Genomic DNA, 11,437 nt, shown 5'->3' with positions numbered 1-11,437 from the left:
TTAATCAATTGAAAAGTTGATTTGTTTTTCTAAATATAAATGCTTATAATACTAAACTTATTTTTTTTAAGTAGATTTCTTTTTAAATTATTTGTTTTTAAACTGAAACGGTTGTGCTGTATTGATAAAATTGAGGTTGGGTGAAGCCTAATCAACCATTACAATTCAGAGATTTTACATGAGCTCCTTTTCGGGTTAGGGAATAATTACCATTTTCAAATAAAAATAAAAATAATAAGGGAAGATTAATCCTCTTATTTTCAAAATAAAAATAGACTAAGAATAAGAAAACTTATAAGAGAAAAAAGATTAATATAATCATGGTAATGAGAAAAAAATATATATATTAGAAACAAACAATCTAGAAGATGAGGGAATAAAGCCAGAAAAGAAATAAAAAAGGACAACGAGGGTAATAGAAAAGGGAGAAGGGGGTGTGGTTGGTTCTAAGAGGAAAGGGCAAGGATCCAACAACTACTAATCTTCCACCCATCATCCCTATTGAGATTGCTCAACCGCTTTTCAATTTCAATGGCCTCCCTAAACTTATAGTGATGAAAAGGAGTAATCGTAGTGATAACCTTGGCCTCCTCAATAGATATATGATGTCTAGTCTTTTCCGCGTGATTTGCCAAGGCTGAAGACCGGGTCCTCCCGTGGTTGATGTCGACAACATGCTCATGAATCCTCTAGTTATAGAGCCCCCAGTTTCACCAACATAAGGGGTCCCACAAGGACATGGAATAACATAAATACCTTTCATATCCTTTGGGTCAACATGGTGTTTAACAGATCTTAGGGAGCTACGAATGGTTTTTTAGGAGTCTAAAGGTTGAACATTATGTTTCCTAAGGATTCTCACAATCTTGTTAGTGGTCCCGTGGATGAAAGGGAGATGTACCCCTCACACTCGATCTTTAGGGTCTTTCTTAACATTGGGACCTCCACTAGCTTTAAGGAAATCTTCCCCACCTTGGTGCCTACTATATCCATTATTGAAAAAAACACTAAGGAGACGAGATTTCTCTTTTTCCAGGTGCTTTTCATTACAGATTCTTACTGCACAAGTGGCAAGCGTGTTGAGAACACCCAACATTTGAGGAGGGAAATGATGAGATTTGGCATGAAGTTACTCCTCAGTATAAATTTTCTTCCAAGCACCTCGTGGGAGAAAGAACCGTCATCATTCCTCGAGAGGAGAACATCAAGGAAAGACATGCATCCATTAACTCCCTACACCATAGTGAACTTTATGGAGGAAGATTGATTGTTGAGATGCTCGAAAAACTAATCCAACTCTTCTCGGCCATGAGGCGAGATAACAGAAGTGTCATCCACAAATATTTTCCATAGCTTGGGAAGGGGAAGAGTTGATGCCAAAGCCTTGGATTCTAAGTCTTCCATAAAAATATTAGCAACAAACGGGTAAGGGGGGAGTGCATGGCAACCCCACATGTTTGCTCATAGAGTTCCCCTTCAAAGAAGAAAAAAGTAGAAGACAAATCTCTACTAACCGAGCGGTATGAGGGTCACTATGGATGCAAGTATAAAGGGAAACAACATCGAAACTAACAAGAAGGTCCCCATGGTCAAAATTTATGTCCTTTAACTCATTGACAATGGAAGAAGAGTCTTTGACGAAAGACTGTGTAAGGCCAACCAAGGGTTTAAGCTTCAAGGCAAGGTATTTGGTTAGGAGGTAGGTTGGCCCTTCTATGGTGTTGACAATGGATCTCACTCACGGGCCCCTACTTGTTGATCTTTGGAAGCCCATAAATTCTAGGAGTTATGGGGCTTCTCTCAATGAATTTGTGTCTAGCGGAACCCACAATGTTACTAAACTTAACAACTCGAGCGACTTTTAGAGATCATTTTCAAGAGATTCTTATTAAGCTTTCTCTTTATAATGAGTGTGATTGGTCTAAAATATTTTTTATTATAATTAAAAATAATAATTTATAAATATTTAACTCAAAAAAAATTGATATTTTATTTTAACATTAATGTTATCTCTCTTTAAATGTCAGACCAATAATTTCTATGCCATATCTGTAAGAAGTCGAGCCTTCACAATAGAAAATGACATATGCGTTACAACGTAATGAATAGTAGTTCATTCAACCGAGTTTGCGTTACAGCGTAATGAATAGTAGTTCATTCAACCGAGTTTTGTGGAACTGCCAAACCAATAATTTCTCTGCCATATCTCTGAGAAGTCGAGCCTTCACAATAGAAAATGACATTTGCGTTACAGCGTAATGAATAATAGTTCATTCAACCGAGTTTTGTGGAACTGCCAAGGTACTAGATTTCGTTACTTCGTTAATATAATTATTTTTTCGTTTTCATTGCTATAACATTATTGTACTGATTTAGAGCTAATGGTGTGTAACCTAGATTACAGTGCATAATGAAGTGGTTATGGTTCATTTAATTGTCTATAAAATTTTACACAAAATTATCTAAATAAGACCATAGAAATTTAATTCATATAATTTTGTACATAAATTAAATTAAATATTATTGTAATTAGTTTATAATAATAATTAAATAATATCTTTTAGCGAAGCTCATTTGATGAGTCTTCATGTTTCTATCATGGTATCAGAGTCAGTAAAGAGCACCATACCATATCGTAGCTCGTTTATGCTTTTGTAAGCTATTGGGCCATTATCGGGAGTAGGTTGGAATGGAGTTTCAGGACTATCAGATTGATTATTCGCTGTAGGAAAGGCACAGAGCTTGTCTGAATCCGTATTGGAGCTGTGGCGCAGTATAGAGATGTTGTTGAACCTTTTAGTGTTCAGTGTTGGTAAGCTATTGGGCCTTTATTGGGAGTAAGTTGGAATGGAGTTTTAGGAATATCAGATTGATTAGTCGCTGTACAAAAGGCACAGAGCCTGTCTGAATCCGTAGTGGAGCTGTGGCCCAGTATAGAGGTGTTCAGTGTGACTGTCAAGGAAAGCTGCAGGGCTAAGGAAAGCTGCAGGGCCAAGCCTAGGTAGCAGTTTCGGTTAACGAGTTGAATATATTCTGGAGTATTTTTATTTATTTTTTACATACAATCGATCATTTTTTTTAAAAGTCTATTTGCAAATATTTTTGGGCCTTGTAATATTTTTGATTCAGAAGAATACTTCGATAAACAGAATGCTTTTATTAATGATCATGAATATTAGAAAGCCTATTCCCCATGTTCCTCCAATCACTGGCAGTAGAACTTGTTTCTCCCTGAACCTAATTCTTAGAAAATTGATTGGATTTGTTTCCAGGTTGGGTTCGATAGTGGAGGATAAGACTATGATAAGAGCATGGATGCTTTTAAGTTAGCTGCTAAAGTGGAGAATATTATTATGGAGGTTGTTTAAAGGTAGTTCTTGTTCTAAGATGAGTGTATTTTGGTGGATGAAGAGGAATTTGGTGGCATATTTTACAAGGCTTTTTCTCATGGAAAGTGAGGAGAGCATGATTTAGATTATCTTGTTTTCGTTGTAAGGGTTGTTGCCTTGGATCCTAATGTTGAAGAGGTTGTTGATGTTAAGTAGGTAAGCAAAGAGGAGTTGAAGGAGCTCTTAAAGAAAGCAAGAAAGGTGAAGATGAAATTGCACCAACTAATGAACAAGTATAGACCCTTTAGCAAGAAGGAAAAATGAAAGCTCTGGTGACTCTTCATATTTTCTGATATAGTCATGGTTAATGATAAAAGAGAGATCACATTAGGTGGATGGGAGATTTTTTTGTAAAGTTTTCCATTTTATTTTTTATCTAATTTGTATAGAATGATTCATTGAAATCATAAGTTTGATGGTCAACACTTCACAATAGAAGTGCCCTACAGTTTTGAGGGTGTTGAATCCATATATGTAATAAAAAAACCAGTTTAAACATTACAAATCAAGATTTAGCCACAATGTTTTAGGCCAACAAGAAATCTACTACAAACTCCAAAAGATCACACTTAAACAGTAGTCCAATAATTACAAATGAATAAATTTCCATACATTTAGAAAGTAAGTCTTCGTAACACCAAATTTTCAGAAATTTTAAAAATAAGCCTACATAACACTAAATTTTAATTCATAGCCACTTTATTTTACTTATTGCATTGTATAATGTGGAATTCCAAATTCCATTTTCCATTTTAATTTTCACAGTAAATTTCCATTTTCCTTTTTAATTTAATTGTCCTTCTTTTACATTTTCCTTTCAAATTTTCACCACTACAAAAAACAAAAACCACTTAAAAAATTAACCACTTTAATCTAAAAGTACTATAACCACGTCCTATAACCACTTTAATCTAAAGATGCTATAACCACATGCTATGGGTTTTGAACCGTGTAAATAGTATGTAGTTTTGAACCCTATAACTAAACTCACAGGCATATAAGCATATACTAGCGAATTATCTCTATACTATTATAAAAAATTTAAATGCCAAGGCAGTATTCTCAATTGTCCCATAAATACTAAAACAAATAAACCCATGAATAACCATTTAAAAAAATAAGGAACTCTTACTCACTGATATATGTATAACTCCTGATCATTTTGTTTTCTTAACAAAAGCAATCGGGGAAACGAAAATACAAACCGACAAATTTGTATTTCACCCTGACTGTTTTGTGTTTTTACAAAACAATCGGTAAAGTGAAAATATAGAACAACAAATTTCGTTGTGAAACTAAGCATGACGGACAGTAACCACATATACTATATAACTTATATCCTGAAAGACTATACTATACATATTTCATCATGAGGTTTAAGCTTTTTCTACATATTTCATTGAATGCTTTCAGAGGATTTTGACATTGTGGCTTATAGACGCATTCAAGTAGAGAAACTGGTTAAGGGTTTCACTGTAAGCTGCCTTATTATTTATAAAGTGAAACTGTGTTCAAAAGTCTAATCTAGGCTTGAACTGAAGATTGAGCCCTTCCCCAGCCATATGGAGGGTGAGTGCTGGACTATATGTCACTTCTTCACCCTCTATACCCTCAAATTCGAAGAAACGAATAAGGGCAGCAGCCACAATCTTCATCTGCATGTATGCAAAATCCTTGCCAAGACAAACACGAGGTCCAGCCTGCAATAAAATCGATAACACCTCATGAATTTTATGGCATCGTTTTCAAAAGATTTACTATCTCACTCAGGTCATCTAAAAATTTCACTATCAGGCTCAGGTTGCTTACTTGAAATGCAGTGAATTTGAATGGTGACTCGGGCTGGAAAACTCCATTCTGGAGCCATCTCTCAGGCCTAAACTCGTCAGCATCAGTTCCCCAGAGATATTTCATTCTTCCCATAGAGTAAGGTACATAGACCAGGATATCACCTTTATTTATTTTGTATCCATCTGGAAGGATATCATCAGCAACTGCAACCTTTCCATCCTGTCAAAAAATGTGTCAATTGATAATATGTCAGATTATTTTATCTCTATAGAATATAAACAAAATGGAAAAGAATAAGAATATCATGTATACCTTTGAGATTAAACTAATATAAATAGAAAGCAGGATACATGACTTGCCCTTAGAAATCAAAAAATTTTACTGCAACCTTTTTTTTATACAAACATGGATCTATGCTTGCTTGTTTCCCTGAGTTCTGGACCAAACTGTGTAAGATTAATATAAAATTCTGCTAGGCATTTTGAATTTCCTTGTTATATTATCGTAGCAATAAAATATTATCATAAAACTATCCAGTTCTGCAAGATACAATTAATTAAATAAATTGATTTGACAACCACATGAACCAATATATTTAATGCCCTGTCATCGAGAAACACAAAGTTCACAGATCTTAACAAATGGAAATGGCTCAGAGTTCGGAAACTCCAAACAGAGGAGACAAAACAGAATATATGCTTTCATCTACAGTTCTTAACCCTGAAGAAATATCATCCAGATCTCTTAATCCCTAGTCTGTCATGAAACTAGATCTATATTAGAACTGTGTTCCGTTTCGGTTCAACATTAGAACTGTATCCGACTGATCTTAACTTATTAGAAAAAGGAGCTGCACAATAACTAAAGAGAGAGAGGACATGTTTATTTTGGTGAAAGATGTTCAACACCCAACCGCACTCCATCCCACCCAAAATGCAAAATGGTCAAAGTTACTTTGTTAGGGAAGTGAAATGGTATAATTTTATAATAAATACTATAAAATATCAATAATTAATTTTAGCAAAGTGGTTCATTTAAAATGGTTTATTTTGTTGATATTATAAGGTCAAAGTTACTTTGTTAGGGAAGTGAAATGGTATTATTTTATAATAAATACTATAAAATATCAATAATTAATTTTAGCAAAGTGGTTCATTTAAAATGGTTTATTTTGTTGATATTATAATTTAGTGTAGAAGAGGTGTAAAAGAGATGTTTAAAAAAGATATGGAAAATTTATTTCCTTTTTTAATCTCAGTTAGAAATAAAATATTTGGATATTGATGTGAAGTGAGATAGTTTGATATTATTTTGTAAAAATGATAAAGTAATTAAAAATTTAAAAAATAACTTATATTTCCATTTTGGACTATTTGAATAAGATATAAATTTTCATATTTTTTAAAATACTCCAATACAAATGTAGATAATTTACTTGAATATACACATTAATTCTATATATATATATATGGAATGAATAGATCCATCCTAATTATAGATCTAACAAATTCAGAAAAAAATTAAATCTATTTAAATACAAACTTTTTTATATAATTTATTTAAATATACACATTAATTATATAAATTATTATTTGAAAGTCTGTATTGATTCATATATAATTAACACTAATATAAATTTATCCTAATCAGAAATTAAATATCCTAATTAGAAAATAAATTTATTTGGGTATAAACTTCTTTGAAGATAATGCATCTTGTCCAAGGCTGTATGTGTTAGACTTTCACAAAACCTAGTAACAGTTTCTTCCAGGGGCACACGTTCTTTCTCCTTGACCAGCTCACGGATTTCTCGAAGAATCTTTTTTTCAACGTCTGGACTCTTCGAAAGCATATGGAAGAACCAAGAAAGAGTAGTCGCAGTGGTATCCCGCCCAGCAATAATGAAGTTAATAATAATATCTCGTAGATACTTATCGTTCGCAGAGTAATCGCCTTGGTTACTGTCAGTTACTTCCATAAATCGAGACAGCAAATCTGGTTTCATCTGTAGGTTGAAACAAGTAAACGGTCAAAACTAAAAAACGGTTGATCTAGGATTTGTTTGACGAAAAAGTTAAAATTAATACCGATTCAATTTAATTGGTTCTTTATTTCTTACGCATAAACCCTAACCCTAACCCTAACCCTCTACAGACCATAGTTACCAAATTCGGGCGAATTGGCCCAAAAAATCTGAATATTCGTGGGTTCGGTTCCATTCGTCTGCTAATTCGTGAAATTCAATACGGTACGGGTTTAGCTTTCTCTTGCTATCGCTCTGAACCCAGTTTTGTCAATCTTGGAAAGAATGTTAAGTGGCCAAATATTCCTCTTGGTCCACCAATTAAGGATTGGATCAAGAGAACCTTGAAAGATTGAATTTACTGCTTTTTGCAATTCTTCCAAACCGACTTCCAAACCGACTACCAACCAGCGGTTAAGGATCGGGTGGGAAAGAGGTATCTTTCCCCATGAACAGAATTGCTCCTAGTGGACTTGCAACCCAAAAAGAAAGCCATCTATCTGGTAAAAAACAGAAATTTCTATATTACAGTAATCCAAGTAAGTTTTATATTTAAAAATATCTAAATACATTGGAAAAATATAAATTTCTATGTTACAATATAATAACGAATGTAAATTTTATATTTAAAAATATCCAAAATATATAGAAAAGATAGAAATTTTTACCTTACCAAATTTGAAATAAGGTAAAATTTTGCTAAACAATTAGTGTAATGGAATTCAAATAAAAGTTTTTTATAAAAGTTTTTTTCTACAATTTATAATAAAAAATTATTTTGTTAATATTATTTTTCATTATTGTTGAATAAATATAGTTTCCATAGAAATTAGTTAAATGAAGTTGAAGTTTTAAATTTTTTAAAAAATAGGATAACTTTACTATCAGATTTTTATATAATTATCTAAACTTTGAATTTAATATTATGATATTTCATTGTATTTAGAACTTGATTTATTAGGTGATAATTTAGCTTTCATCTATTAAACTTAGGGTCATTTGAAATTTTGAACTAATGCAGGCATTCTCTTTCCAGAAATGAGGTTGTCTTTTAAATTTTCAAAGTTTATATGGATTTGTTTTAGGATAGAGACATAAATTTATTAGTATGTGGAGATCACTTAAGCCTATTTTTAATATTTAGTGTTCCATTTTTTATATAAAATTTAGTTTTGATTTTTCATTCTTAAATTTTACTTTACATGTTTTAGTTTATCCCTCATTTGTTTTTTATGATCTTAAATAGGAGGGGTTGTAGCATTTTAGACAAGAGAGGTCATTGTTAGAGATAAGTAAACATGACTATTCTTGTGAGAAAAGATTTTAATAACTTTTATTTAAAAATTTGAATATAATTATGGTTCCTTTTAATTTTTAATTTTTTTAAAAAATAAGTGTCTCTATAATGCATACTCTCAAATTTTTTTCGTATAGAATTTTTGATGGTCGAATTTTTTCCATATCGAATCGAATTCGCGAGTTTTGATAACTATGCTACAGACTCATCAAATGACTTAAAAAGTTTTCAAAACTAAATACGGAGTCTGTTGTGAGTGTTGCCTTACATTAATAGTTTGCAGTGAAATCTCATGTCTTCTATTCCGAATGACGTCGTACACAAAATCATCCACGATTTTGATGCATTCCTTTACGATGACCTCCGACCCTACGTTGAAGTACCTTTTTAGTTTCCAGATAGGGTCAAAATGACGCGCGAAAAGCAAACCATTTGCAGTATCAAAAGCCTTTGAAAAAGTATCCCCCGGTCCAGACTCATCCATGGATAAGCTATTGACTTCCAGTCCAAAAGCGAACTTGGAGATTCCATCCATGCTTGATCTCAGAAATAGACGCTGTTAACATTCATTCACAAAAGATAACCAAGTGTGAGTAAGTGGAAAACCGTTAAATCTAGGTATAAACTCTGAAAACCGAACGATGAGAAAGTCAAAAACAGTTAAATCTACATATAAACACTGAAAACCAAAAGATTTAACATTCATGCCTGCATTTCTACAGTGCTTTGCTTAGTTTGATAGACTTCGAGTAAAATTTTGGAAAGTTTCAATGCATTCAGCCGGAAAACAACACTGCTATAATCCCTCAATTGCTTTGTGGAGAATTCCAAACTAGACAATTTTCGCTGTTTCCGCCAGTCCACTCCATCAACGTTAAAAATGCCATCCCCAAGAAGGTCTTCCATAACTTCGTGGATGAAATCTCCCTGTGAATTTCTCAAAACAATTTGGTAATATAAATGAATGGAGATTTTCACCTTTATTCATTTTGTGGTGGGTGATTTTTGGATTAGAAATGTATAATATTTGTCATCAATACAATGTTTTAAGATGGAAACTCTATCTTCACAGACCAAAAGATAGACCAAATATAAATATTGCACAGTTCTAATCCAAAAATCTCCAACAAAAATATCACAATAGTAAATACATAAAAAGTTTGAAGTAATATAGTATAAGCTAATGAACTGACCTTGATGTAGTTCGCAAAATTAGTTTTGAGCATGTGCTCTACATCTGCAGGATCGGTGGTACACACCATGCTAAACGTAGGATAAGCTATTCGGAAAGTTTTGAAGCGTTGGTGCCGATCGTAGAAAAAGTCATGTATGCGTTTAAAATTGAGGATATGATCCACCATTGTTGCAGCACCAGGTGGGTACACGTCGCAATTCCTCCATTTCTTTCTGAAAAAAAGCCCCAGCAGCAAGGCTGTTACCAGCGACAGCATCATAGCTATTATTGTTGTTACAGCTGCAGCATACTCTATGCTCCCTTCCATTTTCTCTCCAAAAGATCAACAGAAAATGCAATTGACATGGGATTGGCATGGTCCCCTTTATAGGAAGCATACGAGAGAGTAGTCTAATTTTTTAATATGAATGCATAAAATAATGTGGCCAAAAGTCCACGGGGTTGTTTTGCAGCCTCATCTCATCCCTATAAATAATACAGACCTAAAAAATTGGAAAAACTTATTCTTCATCTACTGACTACCATCACATCGAAAAATTTCTAGATACATCTTGGGTTTCATAAAGTTGATTTAACCGTAAAGAATTAACGTGACACACAAATAGTATTTGTGTTCACTAGTTTTGGAACACACAGTATAACACATAATAATGGAGCACAAAGTGTAATGTAAAATGTTAACAGGGAAATGATAAAACATGGAGCGACATGAACAGGGACAAGTTTTAGTTCAAAGATAAAGATTGGGATCACCGTCTCTTTTATATTTTATTCAAGGTCTAAACTAAATTATAAAAATAATATTTATTCGGAAGACTCATAGGTGAAAGAAAAATAATTCAGATGCCTCGGAATTCTGTGAATCAATTTTAAATATAGACCGATAACTCTGTGTTCATATTGATGTGATATTTTCCTTTCATAGTAGTGGATGTGAGAATCGTCAACAGAATGTTCAACTAAAGATAGTAAAACAGGATTGCTCTTTATTAAAATCAGTGGGGCTTAAACTTTATTTAATTTAACATGTATTAAATTAATGGTTTGGTTTTACGAATCCTTTGTTAAGTTGAGATATTTTTTTAGTTTGAAAGATCATATTGATGCCAACCATGACTTTTATTTTGTCTAGTGAAATACATCCTAATTTTGATAGTTTGAAAGATCATATTGTCACCAACCATGACTTTTATTTTGTCTTGTGAAATACCTTCTAAAAGTAGAGTTGTAAAGAGAGTGAAAGTTTGAAAGATCATATTGTCACCAACCATGACTTTTATTTTGTCTTGTGAAATACCTTCTAAAGGTAGAGTGGTAAAGAGAGTGAAAGTTTACAAAAAATTCAAAAAATAGAGGAAAGACTTTAAAAGATAGTGGAACCATAAGAACATCGTGAGATTTCACAATCCTCATTTTTCTTTAGTTTGAAATATCGTATTGACACCAACCATGACTTTTATTTTGTCTTGTGAAATACATCCTAATTGTGATAGTTTGAAAGATCACATTATCACCCATAGTGACTTTTATTTTGTCTTGTGAAATGCCTTCTAAAAGTAGAGTTGTAAAGATAGTGAAAGTTTGAAAGATCATATTTTCACCAACCATGACTTTTATTTTGTCTTGTGAAATACCTTCTAAAAGTAGAGTTGTAAAGAGAGTGAAAGTTTACAAAAATTTCAAAAAATAGAGGAAAGACTTTAAAAGATAGTGGAATCATAAGAACATCGTGAGGTTTCACA

At 32.7% G+C, this 11,437-nt stretch overlaps 1 protein-coding gene across 1 annotated transcript; it reads right to left on the bottom strand.

The window, feature by feature from the left end:
* Window positions 1-4,580: 4,580 nt before the first annotated feature.
* On the bottom strand, window positions 4,581-10,052 carry LOC149195416 (cytochrome P450 704C1-like). The gene is made up of 7 exons (XM_089407911.1): window positions 9,694-10,052; window positions 9,209-9,427; window positions 8,769-9,056; window positions 6,893-7,185; window positions 5,493-5,505; window positions 5,199-5,399; window positions 4,581-5,089 (listed from the first exon to the last, which is right to left on the bottom strand). The coding sequence occupies exons 1-7, from the start codon at window positions 10,000-10,002 to the stop codon at window positions 4,901-4,903; spliced, it is 1,512 nt and encodes a 503-aa protein (XP_089264037.1). The 5' UTR covers window positions 10,003-10,052; the 3' UTR covers window positions 4,581-4,900.
* Window positions 10,053-11,437: the final 1,385 nt, after the last annotated feature.

Source organism: Pinus tabuliformis, chromosome 2_2, assembly GCF_031772625.1.
Source record: "Pinus tabuliformis cultivar Carrire ecotype Pingquan chromosome 2_2, CPIR1, whole genome shotgun sequence".
In the NCBI taxonomy this organism is placed as follows: domain Eukaryota; kingdom Viridiplantae; phylum Streptophyta; class Pinopsida; order Pinales; family Pinaceae; genus Pinus; species Pinus tabuliformis.
The sequence above is the reverse complement of the archived record's forward strand: the minus strand, read 5'-3'. Positions and strand labels throughout refer to the sequence as shown.